Below are 16,754 nucleotides of genomic sequence, written 5' to 3'. Positions count from 1 at the left end.
ATTGTATGTTAGAAACGCGTATATCTGCACAGAGATTGAAGCTTCAGAGACTGGGAGTTCTGTGGAAACTGTTTGGGTAAGAATACAAGGACAGAACAATGGAAAGGACACCATTGTAGGCATTTACTACAGGCCGCCTGTGCAAGATGAAGATATGGATGAACTCTTTATGCATCAAATGGCCAAGTTCTCCAAAAAATATGACAGTTGTCATGGGAGATTTCAACTATCCAGACATTTGTTGGGAATCTCTCTCAGGCAAAACTAACAGGTCAAGGAAATTCTTATCCTCTCTTGCTGACAACTTTATCTTCCAAAAGGTAGGGGAGAAAACAAGGGGAACTGCTACCTTGGCTCTAATCCTTATAAACAGGGAGGAAATGGTTGAGGAGGTAAAAGTGGCTGGGACCTTAGGAGGTAGCGACCATGCTATTTTAGAATTTTGGATAACTAGAGGCGGAAGACCTGTGAAGACTCAGACGTCAAGGTTAGATTTCAGAAAGGCAGATTTTAAGGGATTCAGAAAGAGAAAATTGGAGGGATCCAATGGCTGGATATCCTTAAAGACAAAAATGTCCAGGAAATGGGAAATCTTGAAAAATGAAATTCTCAAAGCACAGTTGTTAACAATTCCGAAAAGAGGGAAGAATAGGAAGCATTTAAGGAAACCAGGATGGATGAACACAGAACTTAGGCACATGCTAAAAAGGAAGAAAAAAATGTTTATAAAATGGAAAGAGGGAGGCATATCTAAAGAAGAATATAATGCTGTCTGCAGAACCTGCAGGGCACAAATCAGATTACCTAAAGCTGAAAATGAATTGAGGCTTGCAAGAGATGTCAAAAGCAATAATAAAGGATTTTGGGGATATGTCAAAAGTAAAAGAAAAGTCAAAGATGCTATAGGATTTTTACAGGATGAAAATGATGAAATGGTAAGACAGGATGTTGAGAAGGCTGAACTTTTAAATTCCTATTTTGCATCTGTTTTCTCTCAGAAAGGAAATGTAACATCAACTGTTCTTCACTGTCCTATTAAGGGAATAGAAGAATCCAGGATATCTATAAACAGAGAGATAGTGAGGAAACACTTAGCTAACCTAAATGAATTCAAGTCTCCAGGTCCAGATGAATTACACCCCAGAGTACTGAAGGAGATAGCAGAAGAAATTTTTGAACCCCTCTCCATAATCTTTGAAAATTCTTGGAGAACAGGAGAAGTGCCAGAAGACTGGAGAAGAGCAAATGTTGTTCCTATCTTCAAAAAGGGGAAGAAGGTGGACCCAGGCAACTATAGGCCGGTGAGTCTGACTTCTATACCAGGAAAGATCTTTGAACAAATTATTAAACAACATGTATGTCAATACCTGGATAAGAATGAAGTGATTAAACAGAGTCAGCATGGGTTTGTAACTAATAAGTCATGTCAGACTAACTTAATTTCCTTCTATGACGGTATCACTGATTGGGTGGATCAAGGAAATGCTGTATAGTATATCTTGACTTCAGCAAAGCATCTGACAAAGTCTCTCATACAATCCTTATTGAAAAAATGACTAAGTATGGAATGGACAAGGCAACTGTTAGGTGGATTCATAACTGGCTTAGTGATCGCACCCAAAGAGTGGTCGTAAATGGCTGCACATCCAGTTGGAAGAATGTCTCAAGTGGGGTACCACAGGGCTCTGTCCTGGGCCCTGTATTGTTCAACATCTTTATCAATGATTTAGATGAAGGAATTGAGGGTAAACTGATTAAATTTGCTGATGACACAAAGCTAGGAGGGATAGCTAATACTAGAGAAGAGAGAGAGAGGATTCAAAAAGATTTAAATAAACTGGAGAAGTGGGCAGCAACTAACAGAATGGTTTTTAACAGGGAGAAATGCAAAGTACTACATCTGGGCAATAAAAATGAAAAACGCATATACAGAATGGGAGGAATAGGGCTAAGTGACAGCACATGTGAAAAAGACTTGGGTATACTAATAGATCACAGACTGAATATGAGTCAACAGTGTGATGCAGCAGCAAAAAAGGCAAATGCAATTCTAGGATGTATTAACAGAAGCATACAGTCTAGATCACGTGAAGTCATTATTTCCCTCTACTCCTCTTTGGTCAGACCTCATCTGGAATATTGTGTCCAGTTTTGGGCACCACATTTTAAAAAAACACATCAACAAACTGGAGCAAGTTCAGAAAAGAGCGACCAGAATGGTGACCGGTCTGCAAACCCTGTCTTATGAGGAAAGGTTGCAGGATTTGGGAATGTTTAGTTTGCAAAAGAGAAGACTGAGAGGAGACTTAATAGCTGTCTACAAATATCTAAAGGGCTGTCACATTGTAGAAGGATCAACTTTATTCTCATTTGCACAAGGAAAGACTAGAAGCAATGGGATGAAACTGAATGGGAGGAGACACAGATTAGATATTAGAAAAAGCTTTTTGACAGTTAGAGTGATCACTGAGTGGAACAGGCTGCCACGAGAAGTGGTGAGTTCTCCTTCAATGGAAGTCTTCAAATAGAGGCTGGACAGACATCTGACTGGAATGAATCAGCGAATCCTGCTTTGAGCAGGGGGTTGGACCAGATGGCCCAGGAGGTCCCTTCCAACTCTACGATTCTATGATCAATATCACCAGCTGAATGTAAACTGAGCCAAACTGGAACAGCACGGCTACAGTCACTGCAGTAGCCATTGCCTCCTATTCATCTGAAGAGGAGCCAGGAGTAATTTACAGCAACAGGTACTACAGTGAGCAGACCTGTGCTGTCCCAGCTAACTTCACAGTTGACATCTAGCTGGCACGGATAACCGTTGACTGCGGGTGTCAGGTGACTGACTCCCATTGATACATTTGTGATCTCTGTCAAAAATAGGACATTACTAAAACAAGGCATGATCAGATTTATATACACACACACTATATATATATATATATATATATATATATATATATATATATATTTTACAATTATGTGCAGTGGTTACCTGAAATTAGTCAGATTCTGGCACAATAGAAATGGTCTATACATAGTGCAGAACATATGGATATGAACTAAAGGTCTATTTGAACTGATATCTACTTACATTTGATTTTTAGCTGCTTGTCTCTGAGCCTTCCGTTCTTTTCTCTTCTGATCAGGTGGCTTGGCGAAAACTATTTCAATGTTCTCACCTTCCAACTCTTTTCCATTCATTGCTTCCATTGCCTATTTTAATTATTAAAAAAAAGTATTGCTAAGAATGAGCAGTTCACTATGTTTAGTAGTCAGATGGAATAAAGTAGTCATTCATCACAAAAGAATTTCAGTGTAAAAACTATTGTATGGAAAGAAAGAAAAAAAAAAAAAAAAAGGATGGCCTGCACTGCAGTCTGAAGCTACATTAACCCCTTCATGACCGGAGCTTTTTCTTTTTGCGATGTCGTTTTTTGCTACCCTTCTGAAAGCCATAACGTTTAGTTTTCCATCAATATCGCCATGTGAGGGTTTGTTTTTTGTGGAACAAGTTGTACTTTTGAACACTATTGGTTTTACCATGTCGTGTACTAGAAAAAACGGGGAAAAAAAATTCCAAGTGCGGGGAAATTGCAAAAAAAAAAAATAAAAAAAATAAATAAAAAAAGTGCAATCCCACACTTGTTCTTTGGCTTTTTTTTACTAGGTTCACTAAATGCCAAAACTGACCATTATGATTCTCCAGGTCATTAAGAGTTCATAGACAGCAAACATGTCTAGGTTCTTTTTTTATCTATATGGTGACAAAAAAAATGTCCAAACTGTACTTTTTTAAAAAAAAAAAAAAAAAAAAAATTGTGCCATTTCCCGATAAACATAGTCTTTTTTCGTGATCTCGGGTTGCGTGTGGGCTTATTTTTTGCACACCGAGCTGACGTTTTTAATGATATCATTTTGGTGTAGATACGATCTTTTGATTGCCCGTTATTGTATCTTAATGCAATGTCGCGGCAACCAAAAAAATAATTCTGGCATTGACTTTTTTTCCTCGCTATGCCGTTTAGCGATCAGGCTAATTTTTTTTTTCTTGCTAGATTAGTATCGCCGCATTCAGAATCGTCCAAATATGTACGATTTTCTTTGTTTTATTTTGAATGGGGCCTAAAGGGGGTGATTTGAACTTTTATATTTTAACAGCGTTATTTAACTAGTTGAAAGCCACGGGTGGATCGTGATTCCACCCGCAACTATTCCAGGCACATGTCAGCTGTTCAAAACTGACATTCCTTGGGAAAGATACGGACTCAGCGCCGGAGCCCACATCAAAGGGAGAGAGTCCGACGTTGGTGTACTATTGCGCCTGACGCTGGAAAGGGGTTAAAGGGACTCTTTAAATATCTGCTAAAGCAAAGCATAGGCACACCAGAGTTCAGTGCACCATCCCAGCTAACTGTTTCACATCCACCTTTGCGACCCCCAACCTCCCTTTCCTTGACTGAAAACCCTTTCCAAGAGCCTGGGGGTGGCAAAAACAGATGGAAAACAAAAGCAAATGAGATGGTGCTTGGTTTGAAAAGTCATTTACTGCCTACACAGCACCTTTAACGCCTTCATAACTGATGTGGACTCGCACGCTGAACCCGCATCTTTCCCCGCACATGATAAGATATCAGCCATCATGAGCCTTTAACAGTCGTGGGTGGATGGGAGATCCGACTGCTACTGTTAATCTGCTAAATTCCACTGTCAATCTGACAGCGGCATTCAACAAGCACTGTTGGAAATTGTGTTGTTGCATGCTCACATTGGCGTGCTCGTGACGTGATTGCAAGGCACTGATTGGGTTCTCATAATAGGCGGCGTCTGCGGATGCCCACATGCCTGTTATTACGATCCTCCTGTGAAAACCAGAGCGTGGCCGGTGTTCATAGCAGGGCCGATACACAAGCGATCAGACGATCACAATTTCAAGTCCCCCGAGAAGACTATTGAATACAGTAAAAAGTAAAGAAAAATGTTTTTGACAATATTAAACAAAGTTCAAATCAAAACCAAACGACCATTAAAAACAATACGTTGGAATGTGAGAGTAAAACAGAACATATTTGTAAAATAATGTATTGCACATGATGCTGCAAAACGCCATTTCTTATCATGCAAGCAATATGAACTGTTTACACTTACCTTTACTGCACCAACACGCTCATCAAAGTGAATAAAAGCATAGTCCTTCAGCTTTTTAACCCTTTCCAGCTTTCCAAAATTGCCAAATGCTTTCTCTAAAATTTCTTCTGTAACTGTGTTTGCAAGGTTGCGCACAAATAACACTTTGACCTGAAAGAAAAAACATGAACTGTATAGTAAGTGAAATACAACAGTTATGCAAAAAGTCATTGAAACCCTGATGTCAAGCAAGTAAAAACCACATTGCTTTGCACACAAACAATTTGTACACCACCTCCTAGTTATGGTGTTGTCACTGTGTTCTGTGCCACCGTCAGGGCATACGTCCAAAAACATCCTTTAGGCGTACAATCATCCCCCCCCCCAAAAAAAATGTATGTATGCTCCAACGAGTCACAGAACGCAATAGGAAAGCACCCTTAGTCTTCTGTATCTAGAGTAGCACAGTAAATACTGCTGTTAACATCTTGTAGCCCTAGAGACACTTCATTATGACCATTGACCTATTGCACTGTTTCTGGAATACCTTCTGCATTTTAAGAAATTGATCATGTTCTCCCCTTAAAATTTAACTTGTCAGTAGGATTGTGCTCAGTAAAACTACAGGCATTGTCCAGTTGGCGCTGCTATTTTGATTGAAATCATACCTTGGTTGATGAAATCAGTCTTGTGGATGCTTAATCTTTATTTGCAGTTTTGAGTTAATGAGATTCTTGTGCTCTGTGTCGGCCTGTTTGGGGGTCCTTTTTATGTGGTGCTCTGCTTACATAAGCATCTGTATGCTTATAACAGGTCACTGCTCCCTCAATTACCTGGCCCCTATTTTACATACTGAATATAATATGCGCTGTAGCATGATACTGTGGATAATATGCATATTTTAATTTTATTTAGACACATGGCTTTGCGTGAAAACATGGATTTTTGTGATAACTCACCATAAAATCCTTTTCTCCGAGACGCTCATTGGGGGACACAGGACAGTGGGTGTATGCTACTGCCGACAGGAGGCCTGACACTAAGTGGTTGAAAAAAAAAAAAAGGTTAGCTCCTCCTCCGCAGTATACACCCTCGCCTCGTTGCAGGTGAAACCAGTTCGGTGCAAAAACAGTAGGAGATCTACAAGACAAAATCAACCTCAATGCAGGTAACATGTCTAGAAACCCCACCTGGTATCATAAATATCTATTAATAAACAAAACAAGAGCCAATTGGCTAGCAGGGTGGGTGCTGTGTCCCCCAATAAGCATCTCGGAGAAAAGGATTTCACGGTGAGTTATCACAAAAATCCATGTTTCTTCTTCGCCTCATTGGGGGACACAGGACAGTGGGACGTCCTAAAACAGTCCCTGGGTGGGAAGTCTACTCACTGGTCCAAGCTACACGCACCTACTGTCTAAAGGTGCGCCACCGCTGCTTGGAGAATCCTTTTACCCAGGCTTGCATCTGCTGAAGCTTGAGTCTGGACATTTGTAATATTTGGAGAAATGTGTGCCGGCTGGACCAGGTTGCCGCCTTGCATACCTGCTCCGCCAATGCCTGGTGCCGAAGAGCCCTTGAGGCGCCCACTGCTCGAGAGTGCGCTCTGATCTCTGCTGGCACAGCTGCGCCTCCGATGCGTTAGGATTCCTGAATTGTCAGCCGAATCCTACCTGGCTATGGTAGCTCCTGAGGCAGCAAGTCCCTTCCTGCGACCCTCGGGGAGCACGAACAGCGTGTCTGTCTGAATAAAGGATGCTGTCCATGACACGTATCTCCTGGGAGCTCTCCCCAGGTCCAACGTATGAAGAGCCTTTTCCACCCGGTGTACCGGTGCTAGGAAAAAGGAGGGCAAGGCAATATACTCATTAAAACAAAATGAGGATACCACCTTCGGTAGAGAAGGGGGTGCTGGCCTGAGAAGCACCACCTTACCCTTTTGAGATATCAGGAATGGAGCTCAGCAAGATAGCGCTGCCAGCTGCGGGACCCGCCTGATTGATGTTATCACCAAGAGGAACTCCACCTTCCAGGGAAGGTATGTCAAAGAGACCTCTTGTAATGGCTTGAATATAGCTTCCTGCAGAACGCTTAGGACCAGGTTAAGGTCCCAGGTGTCCCGAGGGGTCCTATAGGGGAGTACCAAGTGTGAGACCCCCTGGCTGAAGGTCTATACTTGCAGATTGGTAGCGATTCTGCGCTGGAACAGGACGAATAAGGCAGATATCTGTCTCCTAAGGGAAATTGGAGCTAAACCCGGGTCCAAGCCAGACTGGGAAAAACGCCAAAAAGTTGGGAATAGAGAATCTCAGTGGAGAACGACCGTGGCCCTGACACCATGAACAGAATCTTTCAGGTGTGGTGGAAAATATGTGCTGAGGCGGGCTTCCGGGCGCTATCCATTGTAGCAACCACATTGCGTCCGAACCCAGCCTAGGTCAGAATCCAAGATTCAATGGCTAAGCTGTCAAACACCAGGCCCATGGAGTAGCTGCACCAGGTTTGCGCACTACGCCCGCCAAGGTCAATCTGGGGCCAGTAGCATCACTGGAACCCCTTCTCCCTTGATCCTCTTGAAAATCCTTGGGAGTAGCGGCAGCGGGGGAAATAGGTATGGGAGGCGAATACTGGTTTCATGGCAGAACCAACACATCCCCGGCGATTGCCTGCAGGTCCAGGGACCGAGGCGACCAACGTGACCACCTTGGCGCCTACCCCGGACGCCATCAGGTCCACATCTGGCGTTCCCCAACATCGGCAACTTTGCCGGAAAACCTCGGGGTGTAGTGACCATTCCCTGGACGCAACACCCTGCCGGCTTGAGGAAGTCTGCCGTCCAGTTCTCTACACCCGGAATGGACTGCCGGGATCACAGAGTGGTTCCTCTCAGCCCAGTGAGGGATGTGCCTCACCTCTTGCATAGCTGACCTGCTGCGGGAGCCCCCCCTGGTGATTTATGTCAGCCACGGCTGTGGCGTTGTCAGATTGAATCCGGACAGGGCGGCCTGCTAGGGGATGATGAAAATGTTGCGGAGCCAGCCGAATTGCTCGAATCTCTAACGAGTTGATCGGGAGGCGTGCCACCTGCGGCGACCACCGTCCCTGGGTTGCAGATGGCAAAAAAACTGCTCCCTAGCCAAGGAGATCGGCGTCGGTTGTGACCACCAACCCATGGTCCAGAGGAAAGGGTTTCCCCTGAAGACGGGAGGAACTGACTCCTCCACCCGAGTGCCTGTCTGACCTGACTGGACACCCGGCACTGGTGGTCGAGTGTGAACGGGTTCTTGTCACATGATGCCAAGAGGGCGTGCTGCAGGGAGGCGAGGATGGAGTTGGGCAAATGGAATTCCTTCTATTGCTGCCACCCTCTTCCCTAAGATCCTCATGCAAAGACGAATGGTGTGAGGGACTGGCTGGCGAAGTATCTGGACTCCTTGCCGAAGAGCAAAGGCCTTGTCTCGAGGGAAGATTACTAACCCTCAGGAGGTGCCGAAGAGCATCCCTAAAAAGGAAATCCTCTGAGCTGGGACTGGGGATTTCTTCAGATTGACCAACCACCCTAAGCAGGCAAGAGTATCTAGCATGATGTTGATGCTCTCCTCGCATGCTCGATATGAAGGGCCCTTGATCAAGAGGTCGTCTAAATGAGGCAAGACGACTATGCCCCAGGAGTGCAGGATGGCCATGACGACCGCCCTGACCCCTGTGAACACTATGGGGGTGGTAGCTAGCCCGAAGGGGAGAGCTGCAAAGCTGAAAGTGCAGGTACGCATCTTGGATGTCGATCGAGGCCAAATATTCTCCCTGTTCTATGGCAGCTACGACCGAGCGGAGAGACTCCATCCGGAAATGTCTGACCCTGACAAATCTGTTCAGAAGCTTAAGGTCCAGAATGGGCATGACAGTCCCGTCCCTTTCGGGGGCTGTGAACAGGTTGGAATACAAAACCGGACATCTTTCGTCTTCCGGTACGGGGATGACCATCGTTTTTGCCTTGAACAGGACCCGTGCCCGGGATTCCATTTTGGGAGGACGAAAAACAAAAAATCATCTTGGGGCTATGTGACAAAGTCTGACTTGTACGCCAATGATACCAGCCCCCTTGCCCGTGTCACGCGCGACGGATAGCCAGACATGACGAAACCAGAGTAGGCGTCCGCCTACTCCGCTGGTGTCGCCCGGAACTTGCCTCGAGTCATTAGGCTGAAGATCTTTGGGACCTAGGTCCCCTTGATCTGGGCTGTTGGGATCACATTCGCTCCAATGGGTTGGCTCTATATGAGACTTGATCCCTGTCCTGGTTAGGGCGACCTGCAACGGCGGGGTTGGTTGCTGAAGCCCACCCGGGGTTGCGAGAGGACCGAAACAGTGTCTGAAAACTGGTGATGAAACTGGTGTTTAACCCTTGTTGAGGGAGAAACCTGTTCTTGCCCCCTGTGGAGTCAGAGATAAGCTGGTCCAACTTCTCACCGAATAGGCGGCCGCTCTGATAAGGTAAAGAAGTTAAGGACTTCTTGGAGGTTGAATCCGGACATCAAGTCCTCAACCACAGAGCCCTTCTAATAGCAATTGCATTTGCGGCAACGAGTGCTGTGCAGCTAGCCGCATCCAAAGGCGCATTAAATCAAGTAATCCGTGGTCAACGCAATCTGATTAGCAATATCTGCTACCTCCGCAGGCAGGTCCATACCCTGCAAGGCTGTTTAATGATTTAGACCAAGAGCTCATGGCCCTAGCCACCCAAGTTGCTGCGAACGAGGGAGAGACTGAACCCGACGCCTCAAATACTGAGCGAGCCAAGCTCTCTATGAGACGGTCGGTGGGATCCTTGATAGAGGAACCACTAGGTATGGACAACAGGGCTTTACGGGCCAAGCTCGACACGGGTGGGGATCTACCGCCGGGGATTCCATCCACCTTTTACGGAGATCAGGGCAAATGGGTCCCTTCCTCGAGCGCTCTCTGGCCTAAGAAATGCCTGTCCAGCTGTTCCCTGTGTCGTTAAATCCTGGGTGAGCGACAAATACTCTATGAAGCTGCTTGACCCGCTTAAATGACCCTTGTGCCCTGAGGCCAGTGTGGATTCGTTGTCAACCCCAGGGTCTGGTTGACGCCTCGATAAGGCTGTCCTCGGTTTCCTGGTAACACGGAGTAACTAAGACAAGGGGCTCGTCCGAGCCGTAATCCAAGTTCTGCTTGTTATCGACTACTGGCGAGGGCGAGCGAGGCAGGGCTCACGGATGCAGAGGCACTGGATGGACCAGGAGACGCTGTGTGGGTTCGTTTCCACCACATCTGCCTAGTGAGAGAGCGGCCCCTACTGGCCGGAGGCTCCTGTGAGGTGGAGGACCCCTCTAAGACAGGCGAGCCGCTAGACCCGCCCCTATCTGGGGCTAGAAGGGACTCGATTGCTCTCGTAAGCGAGGCCATAGACCGACAGACAGAGCCCATTCCGGGCGGTCGCAGAGGAGGGCTCCTGGGCACGTTCAAACTCGCAGACTTCACAGATCTGCCTACTTTGTGCATGTGGGAAGGCGGACCGACAGGACGTGCACGCAGCATACAGAAACGTGTGCATCTTAGCTGCTCTGGACATGGTGGCCCTGCTAGGTGATATGCCTGCGGGGTTCTACTGCTTAGCCTCTGGCAAAAAAACAGAGGGTGGCCTTCCTCCTTCGGGGGTAGCACTTACCCCAGTCCTGGATCCCCTTTAGGCATCCAGCCTGCCGAACCACTGCACCCTTTTCCAAAAAGTGCGCCTTGGTGTGTGGGCAGTCCTGCAGGAAGAGAAGGCGCCGCCAGTGACATCCTATGGGCCGAGCTTCTGCTCGTGGCCTAGCGCCGGGGACTAAATTTTTCGGGACCCGCCCAAAGCTCCGGGGGCGGGTCCGCCAGAAGTACACGCGTCACAGGGGCAGGACTTCCACCCACGGCCTAGTACCGTCAGAAGCCGGGGACTAAGTTTACGGCGCTTGCTCGAACGGGACCGCCAAAAAAACAGAGGCCTGTCAGGACATGCGCTGTCTCCCAGCCCACCTCCTTCCGCGCCTCACCCCTGGAGCTCCAGGTGATCCTCAGGTTGGCGGGGGGGGGGGGGGGGGCTGCATCCAAATCAAGGAAGGTGCAGGCACCCTAGCTCCATCTTTCCCTCCAAGGAATGAGGAGAGGGACAGTCTGCCTCCTTACACTATTGCAGTCCTTGCATTGGTGGTGCAGTGGGAGGCCGCACGGACTGTACCTGTGCCTCTGTACAGCCTAGAGTTTCAATACCATGGGGTGGTCAGGGCGAGTCCGGCATCCCACGTGTCGCAGGAAAGGATACGTGGAGGCGACACTCACACGTGCTCGCCCGCTGTTTGTTTGGGGAGATCGGACCCTTTCAATAGGGTCCGTCGCCCCTGTCTCGTCTCCATGGAAGAAAAAAAAAAAAAGTCTGGGAAAAAACAGACATGCCATCATGTCCCACGTTGCGGGAGACACTCGCACGTGCTCACCCGTTGTTGGTTTGGGGAGATCGGACCATTTCAATAGGGTCCGTCGCCAGTCTCATCTTCATGGGAAAAAACAGAAAAAGACCAGACGCGTGTGCCTCCTAGGACACTAAGCATGAACTGGTTTTGCCTGCAATCAAGGCGAGGTGTATACTGCGGAGGAGGAGCTAACTTTTTTTCATCCACTTAGTGTCAGCCTCCTGGCGGCAGTAGCATACACCCACTGTCCGGTGTCCACCAATGAGGCGAAGGAGAAAAAAAATTCTTAATCTCTGCATAGTGTCAGCATAGCATACACCCTATGGTTTCCTGTGTCCCCCAATGAAGCGATAGAGGAAAAAAAATTCTTAATCAAAATGGCCACGCGCCAGGCGTCATTTTGGTAGCCCCTTTGCCCTTAAATCATGACATATCAAAAACCTGCTGACAGATTCCCTTTAAAGGGTCATCGTCTCTCTTCTAAACAAATGCCATATCACTAGGAACAGCCATCACTTTATGATCACTGGCTCTGAACTCAAGACAACCCTTCCCATTGATGCAGAAAATGAAGGCCCAGCATCACTTTCTCCGCTATTGCCTATACAAAGCTGCCCCTGGGCTCAACTATTGTGACAAGCAGGGAAAAATTTTAATCCAAATTAGATCTTCGACCCTTTCATCCTCATAATTCTGAACCCATGATAATAAAACAATGGAAAATCCCAGTTATTTGTAACCTCTATAAAATTGGAATAATCAAGATCTAAAATAAAAAAAGCGCATGAATGAAAAGTATTCTGAGGTTTCATTACCTTCGCCATGACCTCTGGATCAGGATCTTCAATTGGGTCTGCCCACTCTACTGTCACAACATTGCCCCATACTTTTACTTTGCCACTCATTAGCCGACGTCTAGCTTGAGCAGCAGTTTTGTGATCCTCATATTCAAGAAAGCAGAAACCTCTATTCTTTTTCTTATCATCTGGCTGATGATACAATATGACATCAGTAAGACCCTCTGAAACAATAAAATCAAATATGTTTAAGAAAAAAAAAAAAAAAAAAAAAAAATCTAAAAAAGAGAAAAAGCACAATTCCCAACAGTTCACACAGAACTCCCGAAACGTAAAGTTGAAATGACGTCTCCTATCAAATATGTAGTTGGTATTTACCGTATTTTTCGCTTTATAAGATGCACCTGATTATAAGACGCACCCCAAAATTTGGTGAAGAAAAAGAGAAAAAAAAAAAGGTGTTTTTTTTATGTTAAATGGAGGTGTCTTATAATGCCAGTGTCAGTCTTTCAAATCATACCGTATATGTCCCTCATCCTGGTATCTACATAACCCCCATCCTGGCACATTGCCACCTTGTGCTGGCACATAGCCCTCCCCCATCCCATCCTGGATATGATCCCCCCGGTCACTATATGCCCCCCCTCTGGTACGCACACGGCCCCCGCATCCCTATATTCCCCCTGCTGGAATGCACATGGCCCCCCTCCGTCCCTATATTCCCCCCTGCTGGCATTCACACGGCCCCCCGTTCCTATATTCCCCCCTGCTGGCATTCACACAGCCCCCCGTTCCTATATTCCCCCCTGCTGGCACACATGGCCCCTCGTTCATATATTCCCCCTGCTGGGACACATTGTCCCCCCGTCCCTATATTTCCCCCTGCTGGCATTCACACGGCCCCCCGTCCCTATATTCCACCTGCTGGGACCCATTGTCCCCCCGTCCCTATATTCCCCCCTGCTGGCACACATTGTCCCCCCCGTCCCTATATTCCCCCTGTTGGCACACATTGTCCCCCCCCCCCCCCCCGTCCCTATATTCCCCCCTGCTGGCACACTGTCCCCCCATCGATAAATTCCCCCCTGCTGGCACACATCGCCCCTCGTTCATATATTACCCCTGCTGGCACACATTGTCCCCCCATCCCTATATTTCCCCCCTGCTGGCACACATGGCCCTCCGTCCCTATATTCCTTCCCCCCTGCTGGCACACATGGCCCCTCGTTCATATATTCCCCCCTGCTGGCACACATCGTCTCCCCCATCCCTATATTCCCCCATCCCTATATTCCCCCCTGCTGGCACACATCGCCCCTCGTTCATATATTCCCCCCTGCTGTCACACATGGCCCCCGTCCCTATATTTAGGCAAGCACATGATAAAATAATAAACAGTTAACTCACCTACCGATGATTGCTCCTGCTCCCAGCCCCCCCCCCCCGTGGTTCTCCTGTGTCTGCTGAGATCCTCCTCCTGCGAGGATGTGTGCAGCTGCTGCTCATTCAGGCAGCTCATTGTAGCTACAGGACCTTCCATGATGTGACCAATAGGACCTGCGGTCACGTGAATCGCAGTGCACACTGGGAGTCACGTGACTGCAGGTTCTATTGGTCACATCATGGAAGGTCCTGAAGCGATGAACTGCCTGAATGAGCAGCAGCTGCCGCGCGTGCATCTCAGCAGACACAGGAAAGCCACGGGCAGAGCTGGGAGCAGGAGCGATCAACGGTAGGTGACTATAGTGGCTGGGCGTGTGGGGGGGGGTTAAGTGCAGGCACATGTAATAAGCACCGCTCCCCTGTCTACCAACTCGGCGCTGATTCAGCACCGAGGTGATGGACAGCGGGTGCAGTGAGTATTACATGAGCCTAATGAGCGGGAGCACAGGACCTCCCACTGTCTCCGCAGCCAGCCCACCACAGCCCCCCTGCCACCACGCCACAGCCCCCCACCACTCTATAGCACAGCAGCATACAGATTAGCATTATAAGACGCACCCCCCACTTTCCCCAAAAAAATTGGGGGGGGGGGGGGGGGGGGGGGGGGGGACAAAAGTGCGTCTTATAATCCGAAAAATACGGTATTTAGGCATAATAATATTCACAAATACCTCCAATTAGTAATGTAGCATAGTTCATCCAATTCATTATGTCGCTTAACCCATGGTGCAGGGCATTGCAGTAGCTTAGATATCCATACTTACGACCACTGTCACTATACGGCTATGTTCCCACGTGTGGAATTCCAGTGGGTGTTCCGCAACTCACTGCTGTGAGAAATCCGCATGCGTAATTCCCGCGAAAAACTAGTGTTTTGCAAGCGTAATTAGCATTGCTTGGAAAACTGACAAGTTGGTCACAAGTGTGACCAACTTTTTACTATTGAGGCTGCCTATGCAGCATCAGTAGTAAAAGATGTGTTAAAAAAAATATTTAAAAAAAAACACATGACATTCTCACCTTCCGGCAGCCCCTGCACTCCCTTTCCCAGTGATGCCTTGCGACAATGACCGCAGATGACGTAGCATCTCTCGAGACCGCTACGTCATCACAGGTCATTGTCGCAAAGCATTGCTGGGAACGGGACTTGCCGGTAGCATCACTGAGGCCTGGGAATGCTGCGGGGGACACCGGAAGGTGAGAATATCACGTTTATTTTAGTTCTATTTTTTACAGGGATATGGTACTCAGGGCCTGGAGGGCAGTCTCCTCTCCTCCAGACCGTGGAAACCATCTGCACATTTTCTGCTTACTTTGCACATGGTGGGCATAGCCACATGCGGAAAGTAAGCGGAACAATGCAATCCTATGTGTGCGGAATTCCTGCGATTCCGCAAAAAGAATGAGCATGCTGCGTATTTTTCCACGATGCAATTCCGCCGCGGAAAAATACACAGCATTAGCACAGCATGTGCGGAATGCCATTGAATGGGTTGCTTATTTTATGCATTTTCGCGGCGAAAAAACGAGGCAAAAACGCATAAAATCCGTGGGCATGCCGCACGTAGGAACATAGCGTAAGTGGTCGTAATTATGGATACTTAAGCTACTGCAATGCCTTGCACATGGTGCAAGGGACACATAAAATCAGAACTATACTACATCCCTAATGGGAGGACTTTGCTAATATTACTATATATTGTTACAGGATCTTGGAAAGCAGAACACCACTTTAAGTTAAACAGCAATTTGCAGCCTTGGCACCCCCCTTAGAGCTAGTGTTTGTAGGGGCGGTGCAAATAATGGTAGTGCTGTCCCAGTTACTTGAATTGGAACTACAAGAACATGACATTACAAGCCTGCCTGCAAACAAACACCACTGAGGAGGCAGCAGCACTAACTCAATTTCAATGGCACCTTCACACACAAGTTATTAATGGGGTGCCAAGAGATAGACCCCAACTGATCCTCGTATTGAAGGACTATCAAAGGCTATAACCTCTTTTAAGAGCTGTAAATTGAAGTCTAATGTTGGGGAAAAACTTGTGTGTATACTGTATCCCTCGTACCTTATAGCATGTAAACTTAGATGTACAGAATCGCTTGTCACATTAGAGCTGCTCTCCCCTCTTCTACAGTAAAATACAATGCCATAGCAGTTGTCGAAGATATTATGGTGGCACAATGTGTTTGGTTAAAACTAGTTCTCATCTTTCGATGAGTTCACACTTGTCAACTCTATTAATAGCTCAAAAAGGAGAGAATTGAAACAGGTCAGAGTCAATGGCGCTAGTTACAGCAATTATATGGTGACTTATTATTCCAAGTCTCTCAGCTTTATTAACATATCACTTACCGGTCACTTTACTGAATTCTTCTACAATTTGTTCCTTTGTTTTACTTTTTGGAATTGATCCAACGAAAAGTCTATTATTGGCAACAGAGATACAAACACCAATATGCTTTCCTGATCGAATTTCATGGTTGTTGTACTGTTAAAATGAAAGTAAAGAAGGCTGAAGAGATAGGTTTAACTTGTTTACAGGCTAAAAGATATTCCTGCTAGAAAGACCTGTCACCTATACACCGGAGAAATGTATCAATTTAAGTGGATGCCCAACCACCAGTCACAAGAGTGAAAAGGGGAAACAATTTAAAGGGAATCTGTAACCTCTATTTTTAGCCCTATCAGCTGCCAGCACCGCCATCAGGGGCTTATCTACAGCATTCTGCAATGCTGTAGATAAGTCCCCGATGTAACCTGAAAGAGAAGAAAAACGAGTTAGATTATACTTACTGGGGTGCACGGTCTGGTGCTGTGGGTGTCGTGGTCCGGTGCCTCCCATCTTCTAGAGACGATGTCCTCCTCCTTACTTCTGCCGCGGCTCCTGCGCAGGCATACTTTCTCTGCCCTGTT

The 16,754-nt window shown here is 47.0% G+C and overlaps 1 protein-coding gene across 8 annotated transcripts in view; it reads right to left on the bottom strand.

The window, feature by feature from the left end:
• The window catches only part of SYNCRIP (synaptotagmin binding cytoplasmic RNA interacting protein), an 83,641-nt gene that overhangs the window by 10,714 nt on the left and 56,173 nt on the right, over positions 1-16,754 (bottom strand). For all 8 annotated transcript variants that reach the window (XM_073589627.1, XM_073589628.1, XM_073589629.1 and 5 more), the window contains 4 exons: positions 16,194-16,329; positions 12,413-12,618; positions 5,149-5,298; positions 3,095-3,216 (listed from right to left, as the gene is read on the bottom strand). In XM_073589627.1, coding sequence (XP_073445728.1) covers positions 3,095-3,216; positions 5,149-5,298; positions 12,413-12,618; positions 16,194-16,329 — 614 coding nt within the window. The remainder of the gene's footprint in view (positions 1-3,094; positions 3,217-5,148; positions 5,299-12,412; positions 12,619-16,193; positions 16,330-16,754) is intronic.

The sequence above is a fragment of the Dendrobates tinctorius genome, unplaced genomic scaffold, assembly GCF_039654945.1.
Source record: "Dendrobates tinctorius isolate UK_male_01 unplaced genomic scaffold, ASM3965494v1 ptg000111l, whole genome shotgun sequence".
NCBI lineage: Eukaryota > Metazoa > Chordata > Amphibia > Anura > Dendrobatidae > Dendrobates > Dendrobates tinctorius.
Note: the sequence above shows the minus strand (reverse complement) of the source record. Positions and strands in the feature narration are given on the sequence as shown.